The 17,940-nt window shown below is 38.9% G+C and overlaps 2 protein-coding genes across 2 annotated transcripts; both read right to left on the reverse strand.

Moving 5' to 3' along the window:
* Positions 1–275: 275 nt before the first annotated feature.
* On the reverse strand, positions 276–5,984 carry LOC139742191 (lys-63-specific deubiquitinase BRCC36-like). The gene is made up of 6 exons (XM_071652770.1): positions 5,770–5,984; positions 4,217–4,336; positions 3,379–3,466; positions 2,771–2,924; positions 1,440–1,615; positions 276–918 (listed from the first exon to the last, which is right to left on the reverse strand). The coding sequence occupies exons 1-6, from the start codon at positions 5,872–5,874 to the stop codon at positions 764–766; spliced, it is 798 nt and encodes a 265-aa protein (XP_071508871.1). The 5' UTR covers positions 5,875–5,984; the 3' UTR covers positions 276–763.
* Positions 5,985–11,331: 5,347 nt separating this feature from the next.
* LOC139742192 (protein FAM43B-like) lies at positions 11,332–12,366 on the reverse strand. The gene has a single exon (XM_071652771.1). The coding sequence runs from the start codon at positions 12,364–12,366 to the stop codon at positions 11,512–11,514; it is 855 nt and encodes a 284-aa protein (XP_071508872.1). The 3' UTR covers positions 11,332–11,511.
* Between the last annotated feature and the right edge of the window lie 5,574 nt (positions 12,367–17,940).

Below are 17,940 nucleotides of genomic sequence, written 5' to 3' on the forward strand. Positions count from 1 at the left end.
ACCGGTGGGTGCGGGGGTGCTGTTGATGATACTGCCGATCACCGTTAGCATTGATACAAAGATTGCCGAAGTTGAGCTGTCATCAAGAGTAAAGCGCGTAGGTGTTGCTAAGTAGCGTTACTTTCATTGTCTTCTCTGCGCATCACGCAGTCTGTAGTAATGCCAGGGTGTGTGCATATGTGCTTCTTCTTATGACATCACAAAAGAAGTTTGCTAAAGCTGTCATCCCCTCAGCCGAATCATGAGCCGAACTGTGATCGGACCACTGACTACAGTGGATTGGACTTCTTCGGACTCGGGGAAATGGGTCGAAGCGTAAGCGCTAAAGAGGAGTCGATAGCATAGGTCTCTACAGGAAACTTGCGCTGTGCGCCCACATATGCATTTGACTAAACCACCGGGACCATGTGCCTTTAAAAGTTATGGAAAACTTAATTCCCACTTTCAAATGTAGGCCGCTGTCATTATTTGACACTGCTACATAAGACAGACTGCTCACAATGCAGTGTGCCATGGATGGACAGGCCTCTCTGCTTCCAACTCAGTGAACATGAGTCACATTTAGGGATATTGCTGTGTTCAACCCACTTCATACACTGATGCAAGTTCCTGTTGCAAAGCCTCCAATCTTTGGATGTACATGTACCAAAACTTATTTGAACCAGGTAGCTTAAAATGGCCATACTCACAGAAGCTTTTGCACTACTTGCAATCTGCTCTGAACAGAAATGCTACAGGGGTATCCAAATAGTGCATGGTTTGATCATGAGCTTCCTGCCTTGAGCTCTTCTAGGAGTTGTTTCTTCTCTCTCTCGAGTTCCTCGATGAGCTGCATGTTCTTTTCCAGACGATGCTCCAGGGTTTGTAGAAGAGGACCAGTCAATCTCTCTAGCTGGTGACACACAGACTTGGTGTAGACTGTTGGAAATACATGGACACAGAATGACATGGATTCAAACCATCAAATGAAGAGCACTACAAACTATGTCTTCTGATATTGTGCAATGAACTTTTTAAAGTGTGTATTCGCTGTACTCGTGTTACCCAGAGTTTAGGCTTTGATAAATAAACAGAACATTCCTGGATTTTAATCAGGCAAAATTGTCCTACATTTAGTCAGACAAGAAATACATCCTGTAGCCTTCAAACTGATATTTCCACTGATGTCCTCCTCAGAAATACTCCTGCCCAGTTTTTTCTTGCTGATTCTGATTAATGTCAGCTTCACACATCAACCACAAGCGTTTCTATTGCCACTCTTGTTTTCTTAGGATAGCTTTACTAAATATCTGCGAATGTTGAGTCTGTCTCTAAAAGTATCACGACTAATTCAAATTCAGAACAAACTTCACTGAAAGGGCTGGTGTATCAAACTCTGAAGCTAACTTGCTATCTATCAGTGTAAAAAGGCTGAAGCTAGGAAGAGAGTTTGTACATACCTGCCCCATTGTGTATCGCTGTAAGGAGATGTCCCTGGGTTGCCTCACATGCTTTGCTGTAGGCCTCCCCCTCCTCCATCGTCAGTATCCGTGGCAATTCAGCCAGGGCGTCAAGACACGCCCATCCAAAGGACTGCTGTGGGATGATGTGGAGTGGAATTTCCAGTCTGTCGTATCTATGGCAACAAGATAGAAGCAACATGAGCATTGATGTTTCAGATACAGGTATATAGTCTGTAATCCTGTCTACATTCTGGTGTGTACATGTATGAGGATCTTGTTGTACTTTTCTCATCACATCTTTTCACATCTCAACCCCCCCCCCCCCAAAAAAAAAAGAGGAATTTCAGAATTCCACGTAAAGAAAAAAAAAAAAGTCTTGCCACTTGCTGATCTTATATGAGAATTTGGTGGGTAACAAATGCACATGATGAAATGATAAGGGGGGGGGGGGGACCCAAGAAACTAAAGAGTTATAATGACGTTATAATGAACCATGGTGAATGAATAAGAACTGTACAACACTCAAAATGTCACAGTAATGAAACTACATAAAGAAAATATTAAGACAATTCCAAAAAGATTTATTTGTTACAAAAAAGTACACAGTTCCTTGACTTGTCATTGACAAATTGTAGGATAATATTATTCCCTCCCTCCTTCTAAGGAGGTAAGTCAAGTGCTGTTTAAAGGGAAGCAGTCCTGAGATTTTCACTGTACTGATAATTAAGAAGAGTAAAAAATATAACCTTTCACCAATTCATACGCGTGGACATCAAAAATTGTCTCCGTACGCGATTTTCAAAAAATAATTCCTGCAAGCGATCGTGTAAGAGCCTGCCAAAAGGTGCAACGTCATTGATGCCCTACTCTCAAGTTGACAGCCGTGCCTCAGAAAACCAATTGAAGTGTTCAAAATGATCATATCTGATTTTTTCATAAAATGTGACAATATGTGGTTTTATTATTTCAAACAAAATATTTCAAGCTTATTTATATATACAATTGATATAAAAATAAATAGTAAACATGTATTTATAAATAACTAGGGATGACGAGCAGAACACCGCTGGAAAGAGTTGTGCATCGATGACGTATGACTCTCCGCCAGGACTTGCTCATTTGCAGAGTCACACTTTTTTAGCCGAAATGTACGAGCTTATTTGGTGATTTGAAAGTTTGTTTTTGATGAAAGTAGTTCATTGGAGGTACCAACAACAACATATTTTTTTAAATTTCGTGAGGACTGCGTCCCTTTAATTGTGCTACCTTTGGGTTAAACTCCCCTTAGGATTGACCATTCTGTACAGGTGAATTCAACTCAGACTTACAGTGGTGCCTCTCCCTCTGGGCTCTGGTTAATGGACTGGAAACAGGTGACTTGGATCAGACCCTGGTGGGAGCTGTTGTCATCATTGAAGCAGGAGAATATGAGTCCCACAAAACACTCGTCAAGCAGCTGATAGGAGGCTTGTGTCTGGACATCTGTTTGATACAGTTAACAGAGAAAAGTGCGATCTTAAGGATTGAGAAAACTGTTAAGATCACAAATATGACATCATAACATCTATCAACCTATCTATCATGATAAATATATACACATATGTAAACATATAAATATACACAAACATACAGTAACTATATGTATTGTATTATGTAGTTGCTTATCAGTAACTAATGCACAGTGATCACAGTGACAAGCATTGTTAGCAAAGTCCTTGGTAGGCAGATTTGAATAAATATGAGGTGACTATCATGCTGATGTGCATTCATGAGGAATAGCATCATCTTTTTTTTATCAATGATAAAATGATTGTATAAATGACTGTGCTACTGCAATTAGGAAAGTACACCAGGTAGGGAATGGTCCAGAGTGATGCAGTGTAAATTTGAATTGGAAAATGAAATGAGGAAAGTGATGTCGCCACTTATAACTTACCGACATGTGATGGCCAAACTGTGATGTGAGGGTGGGAATGATACCACCCAACAACCCTCAAGGGGCGGTTCATCTGCCTTGCTAATCTGTGGATTTCAAATGTCAAGGTGCTAACACAGAGGGAATGCTTGCATGATTCAGTAAAACAATGACAAAATTAGGGAGTAAATTAGTGACTTGGAATGAATACAGCATCAATCTCTCTTCACACTTCAATCAATCAGACTAACATTCAAAGAAACAGATAAACAGTTTGGCTTTGTTCTCCAAATGCATTACTGTAAATGCGGATATTTTTGCATGAGTAATTTTTCATGCTTGGCCAAGTAAGATGAATTTCCTGTGTTTTCAATTCTGCAAAACCGAGACATTACATAGTGGTATATATGGCAAGCAAAAATATTTGTGTGTTTTTATTCTTGTGCTAATTTCTGGTTGCATGAAATGCGCCAAAATTTTAACACTGCAAAAATTTCCACTTTTACAGTACTCGGCACATTTAACATTAAAAATATGCATACATTGTACATAAACAGGTGGAGTTCCAAGGATTGAATGTGACAGATCTAGCTGCAGAGGTAGATGGAGAGAAAGAACAACAAAGAAGGAAAAATAAAAAGGTGAGAAAACAGAAATTAGCAGTAAAAGAAACACAAAAACAAGAATATAAAAAATACAAAACTGTTCCTAATCATACAATAGTCCACATTCTTTCTCACTAATTTACGTAGTAGACATTCAGTATAGCCATTTCTAAGGCCAATCGCAGTTCTATTAAAGTTATCAAAGGTTAATCAAACGAAGCAAGCTCCTTGCATTCAAAGTCAGGAAAGGATATTTCAGCCTCTGATGCTGCGAAGGACAGCTGCTCAGGGGAGATCTCCACTCGGTCTTTGCGCTTGTCCGATCTGCGAAGCATGATGACTGACACAATGTGGACTATTTTGTTGGTATCAATCTGGATGAGTAAAGATTAATCAGTAAACATGCCAGAGCCATTATTGGACAATTGAAGCCAATTCAAGTCACTTACATATAATAGAGAGTAAGTTACTGTAATGTGTTAACAGACTCTACTAGGGGCCTACGTATTACACTACACATGAAAAGTTTGGCCTGTATAATATCATAAATTTTGCGACAGACTTGTTGAAGTTTATTATTTTATCTTCTTGTATTGTATGTAAATTTAGTTACTTGGCTTTGATAACATTTTAGGATGACCCTTTTTCAATTTGATGTAAAGTTTCCTCTACTCCAGAAGCACGCTCTAGAACCTCTAGACGGTTGACTTTCTACATTGTAAGATTTACACCAAAATTCAATTAGCACCCAAACATACGAAATATAGACCCAGTCAGGACTCATATTAATCATCTTACTCTAAATTTGCTGAATGATCAATAAGTACGCAATACAATTCATTTTAGAGCTCTATACATGTCTAAATTTACTGCCACACAGCAGTAGTACTACCTACTACTACGGTACTACTTTAGGGCATATGCAGCAAATTGATTCATTTGTTGAATCACCCGTCGCAAAATAAAGTTTTACTTATTTTATTACTTACAAATGTATGGGGGTTCTAATAACTATCATTAAGTAGACTCTATCAACATTAAGTTTTATGGTGAGAAAATGAACAGTAGACTACTAAGTAGATCTAACGCCAACGGTTAGATCTAATTTAACAATAACAGTACACTGCACTGCCACACTAGTTCAGTACATACAGTTGACCGAAAGATCGGTCTGTATCTGTCTGTCGGGGAATGTTCCGCGGAGACTGTGTCTGGCTTCACGGATCCCCTCCGTATAATCTGGTGAGTGTAGCGTATTCTTGAAAAGTTGATTTCACTTTACAAGCTTAAATTTGCCGACCTAGGCCTGGCTAGGGCCGTGAATTAGAGTTAGACGCAATCGAGAAGGGCGAGGTACCTCAACCAATTTTCCATAGAGACAGTGGTTAAGAATAAGAACATCCACACAGCAATGGGTACTAATACCTTCCGTCTGTCTACGGAGGACAGCGTTAATGGCAAAAAAATAAAAGACTCCTCCGGACAGACGGATCTTTCTGTCTACAAATTTTACATACAGTACTTAGTAACAGTAGCTGATGGAGTGATGTGACAGGTGGTGACGCGACTCTCTGTGCTCTGACACTTGACACACAAAAAAAGAGAAAAAATATTTCTCGTCTCCCTCTCCGTCTCTCTGCTGGCTAGAGTGGGAGAGCACAAGTACATGTACAGCGTAAAACCGGGAGCTGGGAACGGCCAAGACTCCATCTGCATCTCTGACTCTATAACGCAGTCTAGTACATCTAGCTAATATAACTTATTTTTACATACACAATATCAAGTATGTGGGACCATACAAACGTACCTCTCCTATACACAAGCCCATTACTTCCTCTCTTTCAGTTGAAAACGCGTGGGTAAGACAGACCATAAAGGCGTCTGCAGCTAGATGTACACCAGATGCCGTCATCTTGATAGAAAATCTCGTTCCGTCCTATGAACATTTAATATTCAATTTGCGTGTGACATTCCCTCATAAGATAAATTAGACCAACAACTACGTCCACAACTTTTACGATGTTTGTGTTTGTTGTGCTGCCTGCCTGTCCAGCCGGATACCGATGATGGCGCCCGATCACTAAATGTTTATTCAGTGCCATACGGCGGCTGCACTGTGTTGATTATTTTACGAGTATTTCACTCGAGTATACAAACATTTATTCTGAGAGGTCAAATTAAAGATTAATTCTCAATTTTTCGCCTACACAAAATCGGTGAATCCTTGATGTGCTGTTGTCACACGTACAGAATTACAACTGTATTTCGCGCTTGTTTAGTAGGGCCCTACATAAGTATGTTGCTTGATGGGGAACAGTTTCAAGATTAGTCCATGGGCCCAGACCCGAACAATGGGTTATTGGTACCACCTGAGGTGGCAAAACCTCTTTGGTGTAATTTTGTTTGTCGGGCATAGATATGCTTATCAAGCTATGATAGCATTTCCAAATGGGTAGCTTAGTCATGATAAATGAATTTTTAACCAATTTGGTCTCGTTTTTATATCCCTATACTTCTGAATCGAAACTAACCGCTATACAAAGATGAGCACTGTCTTCTGTATGTCCACCACAGTCTGTGATGTCCACAGGTGTTCTGTTGTAAACGCGATGCGCTCAGTCTTTATTCAAGGCAGCGAAGGGAATATCCAAAGGGTTATGATGTCCACAGCTGTCACGCGGTGCGCTTAGTCTTTATCTAGACCAATGTACCGTTATCATATCTAAAGTTCCCAATAAAAGGGATTATCTATCCTGTTTTTTTACTACCCTCTCAACAAATACATCAGTTTTAAACAAAAATCATTCTGTTCATTAACAATTCTATTTATTATAATGCATTGTAGTGTACCGGTACATTGTTTTTGCATTATCTTTCATTGTTGGATGGGAATAAAGCGACAGTGACGTGGCATTAGCGTTTCCACCGCAGCGTTTTCACCGGAAAATGATGAATAAATGAAAAATACGGCAAAACCCACGAGGAATTGCTTTTTCGTTTGATTTTAGATAAAGAGATATACTAGTACACTGTATCAAAAGCTTTGGATATTCCTTTCGCCGTCTTGAATAGAGACTAAGCGCTGTGGACATCATAACATTTGAATATTCCCTTCGCTGCCTTGAATAAAGACTAAGCGCACCGCGTTTACAACAGAACACCTGTGGATATAAAGAAGACAGTGCTCTTATTTTGTATAGCGGTTAGTCTCCATTCAGAAGTACAGGGATATAACAACGAGACCAAATTGGTTGAAAATTCATTTATTATGACTAAGCTACTCATTTGGAAATGCTATCATAGCTTGATAAGCATATCTATGCCCGACAAACAAAATGACACCAAAAAGATTTTGCCACCTCAGATGGTACCAATATCTGGCCTGGCCCATGGACTATATTCACTGGTATAATTTTAAAGATGCACAAACGTCAAGTAAGCTAGGGGGCCCTGCAATCTGTTTTCAATCTGGAGTTCAGTTCACACACTTCAGATATGTTTTTGAAAGCAAATCGGCGAAAATTGGAGACTTGCATCTTCTCCATCTTTGGTCCTGGATGTTTCAAACCATTATGAATTAATCCCCAAATACCCTCAGCTCTCTTTTATATCATAAACACAGTGATGTTCATACAAGTGTAATAGTAATAGTTACTCCATGATCCACTCCCCATCAAAACTTGTTCCGCATATCATTAAGATCTCTTCTTTAAGTTCGTACATGTATGCACGCACAGCCCTTACACAAATCACTTTATATTCCGACCCCAAGCTGTGGAACAGTTTGCCACTCGATGTTGAATCTACTCCAGTATCTCTCTTCACATAAGGCTTTAAAAACACGGGAACCAAAACACACACACACAAACACACACACACACACACACACACACACACACACACACACACCCTAACACACACACACTCACACACACACTCACACACACACACACGCACACACACAAAGAAAACCATAGGGCCTACCCTTGCATTCTCTGTTGATTGGTGAAATGTGATCTTTAATGGTTAATGATCAATATCATGTGTTTTAATTATCAAGTTACTCACATTGGATCTATACTCACAGAATAAATGCAGTTATTCCGGATCTATGCAGCCAATTGTCTTGCCATTCAATATCGCCAAATTTAGTACTGCCTTTTGAATAGGACCTATCCTACATCATATCCTCCACCTCTTACTCCTATTCAATGGTAGGCGTACACATGATCGGAGAAGTCACTTTTGCAATTTATGATGGGATTTACGACTAACGCAACTTTGGGCTTGTATGCTTTCAAATAGAATACTCAAAGGTCATTTTCCATATGTCTGCATGTAATATTGATTATCCCGTCTTGCCGCCATGGGTAACTTGCAACTGCACAATGCTATCTGCCACTACTTTCTGTCATCTCCTATATAATATTTTATGTGGGCACTCCGATTTTTTTCCATTCCCACTTCCCACCTTCTGTAGTTTCTAGTCCTTAAAATTACCCCTACCTTCTGAAATGCATTTGTATATCGCTTTCCCCTTATTTATCTACATACAGCAGACTGTATATTGATAATTCTATATACATCCGGGCCTTTTTCAACAAGCTATGCTTCATTTAGGTTCCTCATCACAACATTCAATGTATAAACCTGTTGCAGAATCTTGTAGGCTAACTGAAGAAGGGCCCATGTTCACATGTTCCCATGAACATGTACGAGTCATTCCTAACGACGTGAATGTTTGTGGAAATAAACTGAAACTGAAACTGTTCCCATGTGTAATAGGCCTACACGATTTCATACCACCTTATTTTGGTCCCCAACTTAGAGAGGATTTCGTGTAATAGGATAAGATACACGATAAGGATACAGGATAAGATACACAATGTATAACAATGACAGATAGAAACGCATAGAATTAATAGCCTATAAGCCTGTCTGAAAATCGTAAATGACATCTTTTGGTCACCTGAAGGCATAAGTACAGTTTCCTAAATATTTTGTTTGTAAGATTTTCACTAACTTGATAACATGTATTTGTTGTTGTAAAAAAGTACAAATTGGTTCTTGGTTTGTTCAAGGAAGTTAGTTTGTTATACGCATCCTCGAAAAAAAAATATACAGGTTAATGATGGAGCAGATCCTAATGGTTGAGAGCGTGTACTTAACCATGTAGTTATCTTGCCTGATACGTAATTATTTTGCTCATGACCGGTCATTATAGAAATATATACTGATCGCGGGTAGAACTTTCACGTCGTGATGCAAGGTGACCGAGCAAGACTTCATCGTTTTATTTATGTAATTAATCGCGATGAAGGTGACTTATCGAATTACCTGCATGCTTCATCACGTAGCCTATAATACAGCAAATTCTTACGTGAAAGATGGTCATAATTAGATAATTCAGACCGTCTTTTAATGCTTTCTTCTACATCTATTCTCACTTATCTGATAGCTGCTTCAGCATCATTCCATCACAGTGTATCATCACTTTTTTCATGAAATATTCTTTCCCAAAAGTGCAGTTCCACTCCTTAGTCAAGTTTGCTTCATTGAAGAGAGTAGGCCCTGCGAAACTTTTTCATTCGTTAAGCATTCTTATTTCCGATTGTCATAAAACGTTTCTGTTCTATTTCATTCTCCTATAAATAATTTTAGATTGAATTTTTGAAAGATGTGGTGTTTTATTTGAATAAGAATAAATCTATGTCGCTATGTCGACTGTCGCTTTGACGAAATTCTTTGAGCTTAATGCTTTTTGTGCAGAGTATTTTTTGTTCTTTTTCGCGACGTAGGACTACAACGACGGATTTTGTATGTTTTGCCCTATATAAATGTCATGCGTTTTGCATTCCTCGCACACACACAAAAAAATAGGCATTTAACATGACATTGGAAGTAGGATTATTTTCAAAGAATTTGCATTGACAGAAAGCCAGATTGTATTTGTTGTTGTTGTTGTTGTTGTTGTTGTTGTTGTTGTTGTGGGGACAGTGGTTTTATCCGGGATTGTGATCATTTCAACTTTTACGAGAAGCAGTAAGGGAGCGATATTTACACTGTACTGTACTGTTGCATTTTCATTCAAAAATAATTTTTGTTCAAGAGATAATTCTTCTCCCCCTCCCCCTGAAGTCTCTCTCGGTGGAAATCTCGGAAGTACACATTTTTTTCCTGCGATATTTTTCATAAGAGCCAAAAGTTCGATTGGCTGAACCTCTCCCTCCCTGTTATGCGGTCCCTGATATTATACACGTACAGTGGACTCCCTATATAACGAAGTCAACGGGACCTACAGGTTTCTTTCGTAAAATCGAAATTTCGTGATAACCGAACTAAAAGAAACAAAACAAAACAAAACAAAAAGACAAAGACCGGATAATGTTGGGGCCTGAATTTTTACTTCGTTGTTACCGGAATTGCTTATACATGTAACCGTGTTCGTTATAACGGGAGTACACTGTACAGTCTTAATGGTTATCATGTCTGCTTACATAATAGTTTAGAAGCGAGCAGACACTATATAGTACATTGTATACGTCACTTATTCTTTCACACTTATACACTCCATATACAAATACATGTAAACCTTCCGTTTTTTCAAGACAAGAAAGAGATAATTTTATTCATTGATATACAATGTACTTAATAAATGCATGCTCATAGGCACGCACCTGCATCTGTACACGTATTTACTTAACACTTTTCAGCACACCGATGCGGTTTGATTTAAACTTTGTCTGTTGCCATCTGTTGCATGGGTTGCAGTTCGTTTTTCCGAAGGTTCATAAATCTGAATAATGAAATAAGGTTCGTTTATCGGAGGGTTCGTTAGTACGCACCGATTTTTTCATTGTTCATTTTCATTTTCTGTTACACGAACCTTCTTCAAATTTCAGATTAACGAACTCCCGAAATAACGAACTAATAAACCTTCGGAATAACGAACATCATCCATATTGTGTTGTTCCGAGGGAAACAAACGTCTCTCAGCTAGGTGTTAACCAATGTTTCATTGTGTTTCTCAATACATTACTGGTGTTGTATAAGCTGAAAAGTGTGTATTAGCACACAGTACAATCACTGTTTCTTTATTTTAACCCGATATAAGCACGTATCACTAATTTTTGTTTTATTCATAAATGTTTAATTAGTATGTATTGATTAGATCAAAACTTTATTTAATTCAAATCTATAAAATTGATCAAATATAAACATAATATAAGGTTTATAAATACAAGAGTATAGTATACGATACAAAAACAAGATAAGGGTCACGATGGCAGAAGTTTTAGTGAGATAAATGTGAAGAGAACCTCGAAGGGTTTTGTTGATACAATCCCCACGTGATATTTTCCTGGGATGCAACCACATCACATCCAGTATATATACAGTACGTGCTGATAATTTAGTGAAACATGTATATTCAGAGCAAGATTTTAAGATTCAGGGCAAGTGACTTATTTGAAAACGAAAAAGGGAAGAATGGTCCTTCTTATGTGTTAATCAAAACGAAGCCAGCTGCAGTCCAAAAGACTGTCGAAGCTTAGTAAAAGTCTTCGTCAGACACCCAGTTAAACAGGGCCTCGACCTCTCCTCGATCCTTCAGCTGTCGAGGATCCATCCGCAGCGACTTTAGTTTCTCCTCGGTGGCGTGCAAAGCATCGGCGTCAGCTTGAGACAATGCTTTCGGTGTCATCCCGAACGCCTTGGCCACCATGGCATGAATGGGACTGATGTTCTCGCCGTCCAGCGATCTCTCCGACCTCGTTGATGACTGCCGAGAAGGGAGCCGCGACGCCGATGGGGAGTCGTCATCGAAAGAGCTGCTCGATCGTCGTCGTTCGAAGTCGCTGACTTGGGCCCTGGTGCTCTGTTTTCTCGTCTCCCGACGCTCTTTGTCCTTGTGATCACGATATGCTGTATTGAAATAGGCAGTCATTAGCAGCGCCATGGCGCGGGCTACGTCTTCCCTCTCACATACCACAGCGTGGCAGCGCGGCTTCTTGATCTCGCCATCTTGCGTGTGCATTCTCTCAGAACTAGTGGCGTTTGTGTTCGTGTTTGGTCTGTTTCTCGGATCCGCCACCACCCAAGCAAACACACAGCTGAATCCCTTATTTGCCATACAGTACGGGATGGTTCCAATGCTGAACTGAAACTTGTATTTCGTCTTCGGCCGCTTGTCCTCCATACAAATACCGTGCGGACCAAGCGCCACTGACACCCGCGGAAGTTTTTCTGGGCCGACGTCATGCGCGCGCTGCCATAGCGATTTCACGGCAGTTACGACGCTTGCCGGCTGTATGGCGCCGGTGATCTCAATCTTACCCAGATAGATCGCCTCAAAGACGGGATCGTCTGGAGTGATCTGAAGGCTCTGCTTCTTTGGTGAAAACATCACTTCGTGTGATTACACGTAAAAAAATCCAGTACCTAGAGAGCTAACGCTACCGTGAAACGAGACTACCTATGATGGTGTAAGAGTCACCTGCCAACATTAATTTGTCTGTGTCATTTTATTCTCCGCGTAGTTATTTTTGAAATTATGTCTTTCACAACCTGCAATAATTTTCATGTATAACGTTCGGTCTCAAATGAAACGTATCATCACAGATGCGGCACAGAGTGGAAAATTGTGACTCATGCTATCCGATGTGAATGAGGCCTATCTCATAAACGTGCAGTCAGATCGCCCCTATACCAAAACCTTATACCAGGCTCTCTGGGGATATCGATCAGTCCAATTTACAGGGAATTTTTAATTCCATATGCTGCTATAGCTGCTGCGTTGCAAATTAATTTCTGTCCGCGAAATCTCACGTCTGTGTCCAGGCAGTGATTGAATACTGAGGTGCCGATTCGATTTCGACGTCACAGCTTGTTTGAACTCAGCGGCAACAGGTGCTCTCCTCGCATGGGCCTGGTAAATCAGAGGAATCGAAGAAAACATAGAAAATGCATTAGAGTTATTTTTTCTCTGAAAACAGACACACACACACATACACACACACACATATATATATACATGTATGTATATATATATATATATATATATACACAACTTTATGTATATACCATTATATATGTATGCATATATATATACATACATATACCATACATATACACATATACCATATATACATATATATATATATATATATATGTACATGTAGATATATATAATATATATAATATATGATGCACATTTGTACGATAACCGATTACATTGCCTCTTGTTTTACCATGCTACAGTATTGTATTAGTTATATTACATCGTACCTTTTTTTTATCTGTTCAAGGATTCATTAAGGCACAGATTTTGTTGAAGCTAAGTGGGAATCTACTGTACATTGAGGCAAGTAAATTTTATAAATAGATTTTCGGGATATAAAAATTGAATCTAATCATATACATGTAATTATTACACTTTGTAATGCACTTCATTCCATGCGATCTGCAAATTAATGTACATTCTATAGGTTGGGCCATTTTTCTCAGGTCTCACATGAAACTGCTTGGGAAAATTGTTAAAATACATTTTACTGACGGAGGAAAATGTATTGTCATACTCAGACGTGAAACCAACTTTGTAATGATGTTTACGGAGATGACCTTTTAGTGCACCCAAATTTTCATTAGGCGCATTTCATTTTCATCACAAATAGTCGCATGTCATACGATGATCACTTAGTGATTAACATCTATGTAATCATTTTGTGGACCATGACAACAGGTTGATTAGTACAGGTGTATATCCTACTCATGTACAAAGCTCACACGGATGTCACACAGACAATTCCTCTGTAAAAGCACATGATGCGAAAACATCTTTATCATCGTCAAAACTACGGAGTGTATTACGAAAGTAAATTTAATATGAAACGGATTTGATGGGTGCGAATAGAAATGACATTATTATTTGCATGGTTCCATTGCTATACGAAGTTAATATAAATTGTTCAGGTAACATTCGGCCAAACGGAAAACCGACTGATATCTAACTTTGCTATCATATACATGTACGACTAAATACAATGTACCACACTTTCTGTTGCCTCGTAGACGGTATACATGTAAATACTCGTGATCGATAAAAAAAACAAAAACATGTTCGTTAGGGCCAATTAAGGATTTTCCAGTAAGCCCGGTGCATTGACACGTTAACTCGTCGACCATTTGTGATGTTCACATGACTTGTGTCAATTATGGGCTTATCACAACAACAGGATAGAAAGTGCTAAATCACAAATTTGAAGTCTTTGTAAAACAACCTTCCAGCATTCTGTGAATGGAATTACATGATACTATAGATTTGTGAAGCCCTGTCTGAACTCACAGCTGAACGTCCTTCCCACTTCAAATTTGTTTTGTGCTTAATTTGCCTGCTGGTCACATCTGAGGCAAAGTGTAGGGTGTGCTTTGGCTAAGACGAAATCAGAGAGAAACTCACCTCGTGTTGGTTCAAAATTGAACATTTGGGTCGTTAAATCTTGTGTTCTGTCCCAGCGCTTCAATGCGAATCAATGGTGAAGGCGAGGCCGTATGGGAATTTCAGACTCAAATGTAAGACACGATGTTCACCGATGAATGTCTCTTGTTGAACAAGTAGGAGTTTTGGGATTATTGTTGGGAGGAATTAGCGCTTTGGTCCAGTTGGCGCACACAATAGTTTGGCCTTGTTTGCACACAATGGCATTGCAAAACCGGCAGACTCACTTTATGCTCAGCTGTCGAAAATAGCGCGTAGGTGGTGTGTTTACAAGGAGAATGGAATACAAAGGTATGCATTCTGCATGGGTTTGTGCGCGTGTGAGGGTGTGTGACTGTTTGTGTGTATGTCCGTGTGTGTGGGGTGGGTTTGCATATTAGGAGTGTTCGCCAGGACGGGTTGGAAGATAGCATCCAAAAACGGGTTACCTATATTCAGGAAAATTCTAAAATTGTAAGAGTTACGTAATGGCACTCTGTCATGAGAAAGAAACATAACATACATTATTATGCAAATAATATACACAAAAATACGTGTCTTACACGTATATACACTTTGCATACACTTTACAGGTGTATACGCTTTGCATTTTCATCCCTGACGAAGGGGGAGCCCCCCGAAAATTTGGGTTTTGAATAAACACCAACATACACACACACACACACACACACACACACACACACACACACACACACACACTCTCGCATACACACACGCACATTTATATTATGTATATATATTTACATGTACTATGTCTGGACCCAGTTTTAGGAAGACATTGTGTATATAAGCAATTTCAGCATATAAAGTATGTATGCGATGAATATAAAGCATATGATTATAGTAAAACGTTAAGGAGATATAAGTTCTTTCGGTAATGTCGAGCGTCTCCTTCGAGCATACAATGTCTCACTAAAGCTGGAATGTACACATTCAATAGCTTACATTCCGGTACGGACAAAGCACAACATTTTTGTTTGGAAATTATGTATTGGATACGAATATTTTATCAGTAAAATGTTTCAAAGATTTCATACATGGCTTACTATAATTATATGGCTTACTATATTTGAGTTTGCTTGCAGAATATGAGGTATTCACCAATATCATTGAGCTCCTTTGTGGAGACAATATTATGAGCTCCTTCGTGGAGACGATATGAGCTCCCTCGTGGAGACTTGGTATATTTAATATTCTTGTTTATATCTATCTAAGATTTATACTGTTTGTTTTATGTTAAGTGCTGTTTGGGGCAAATTAGTTGTATAAGGCCTCATTTTTCTCTCTCCCTTCTTTCTTTCTTTCTTTAAAACAACATACTATATATCTGTTAGCCGGGTATGACAGGAAATTGCAAACCAACGAAAATTACGGATATTGTTTCAAAACATCCCCCCCCCCCAAAAAAAAAGCACACACACACACACACACACACACACACACACACACACACACACAAAGCACTAACAAGCACACAAACGTACGCGCGATGGCTAGTATACAGCAACACCAGAGAAATATTTCACAATGTCTTCTGGAATGGAGTTTCGTTGCCAAAGCCACACTAAAACATTGCTGTAAATTTGTCATGACTATAGCTAATATCGTGCAGCGAAGCAGGTGTGTTTCCCTGTAAAACAAGGACTCTGCAAACGAGTGCTGAATTCCATTCCAAAAAAATCAATAGAGAAGACAAACACAAGAAAAGCACGCCCGCTATTGATTTTCACCAAGTGTGGCGCTTTATTTATCAACAGGAGAAGTCGACTGACATTGTACGTTGAGTGGTATACGTGTTTAGAAAGATGATCATCTTTAAGACTTGTCAGTTTATGGAGAATACATGAACATTTGCACATCGGATGGTGCATGTATGGCAAACTCATGAGTAAATCATCAAAACGTCAATTCTCTCATATATCATTTTTCTTTTATTTTATATATTTTCATCATTGGTTATTGTCATATCTAACCTACAAAATTATAGCTGGCACGACATCGTTTATTTTGTAGCGGTAAGCATGAACATACATGAATATGTAATGCAAAGTAAAAAAAAAAAAACCCAAAACAAAATACAGAGTATAGTAAAAATTAAACATTTGCAACTCTGGCATACTGAACTTATTGAATAGGTACACCAAACGGATAAATTTGTCAAATAACATGATTATTGTTACACATTGAAGTTTAACGATAAAACAACATTGCCTCAATGACGTATAATAAAAAGGCAAACAGAAATATACTTTTCTCACACTTTAAAGGCATTGTTTACTATTGGGAGCCGTGATTTAAAAAATATTAGAGTTATCACATTTGATGCATATGTGTAGGTCAATTGTATCACAAAACATCCTACCTTATAAAAATTTCACAATTAAAACTGAAATATAAGGAGATACACTGTATCATTATTTCTCTCAATTAACCATAACTGTAGATAGTTTATTCTATTAAAAAAATAACTAGCTATTGTTCACATTTTGTAAATTTAACAATACTTAACATTGATTATACTGATTAACATTTTTACACTGGTTGTTTCTGTCCCTAACTCACATTTTACAACTACACATTTTGAAGCACTAAAGCTGTTTTTTTTTCATCTGCAGATGGTATATAATGCCTTTAAAAGTTCTATTATCGGACTGCGCTGCTGACCGTGTCGTATGTTTCAGAGCTGCATGTAAAGGGCGACTAAAACTTGCTTCATTGGGGAACGCCATCTATTGTTCGTCTTCGACGCAACTGCAGGACTTAGGCATGTATATTGAAAGAGGGAATTGAAAGTCTGCTACCTCCCGCCCCCGTTCCGCAAAGTTTTGTTTTGTTTTTTTTTGTTTTTTGTTTTTGTTTTCTCATCGGTCACTGGTCGGGAGCAAATTTGTTTTTGTTTTTGTTTTTGTTTTTGTTCTTGCTTCCGGCCACCCGCCAAAGTGTTCGGATCGAAGTCTGATGAATCTGACTATGTGGTCGAATATCAGGTCAGTGTCAGACATGTCGGGTGTGTTCCGATGAGGCAAGATCGTCCGATGAAGGAACTAAGCTCAGAGCTTGATAGTTCGCCATCGGGCGCCATTTCCAGTCGCACGTCCTGTCAGTGTCGGATAAGTGTCATTAGTCAGTACCAAAAGTATCAAGTCAATCCGATGTGTGTTAGACTTGTGCTGTGCTACTATCGGGCGTGCCCGGCAAACGTCCTATGACAGTCTGTTGAGTTTCCGACGATTTAAAAATCATCGGACAACTTAAATTGAGCTTTGGGCTCTTCTTGCATTGGTATAACCCTCGTTGAGCCGTTGTTCGAGTGTCTAGAGCTTGTCGATTTAGATTTCATGGGGAAACTGATAATTTTGCATTTTTGGGATCAGATGAGCCTCTGATGCATGGTCAGTGCATGGAGTGGAGCCTTGATATAACGTATTTAAGACGCTATTTAGGAATGAAAGCAATGAACGACTAACGTGCGGAAGAAAACTG

Source organism: Diadema antillarum, unplaced genomic scaffold (assembly GCF_040938485.1).
Source record: "Diadema antillarum isolate AM-2024a unplaced genomic scaffold, OU_Dant_1.0 seq00000984_RagTag, whole genome shotgun sequence".
Classification (NCBI taxonomy): Eukaryota; Metazoa; Echinodermata; class Echinoidea; order Diadematoida; family Diadematidae; genus Diadema; species Diadema antillarum.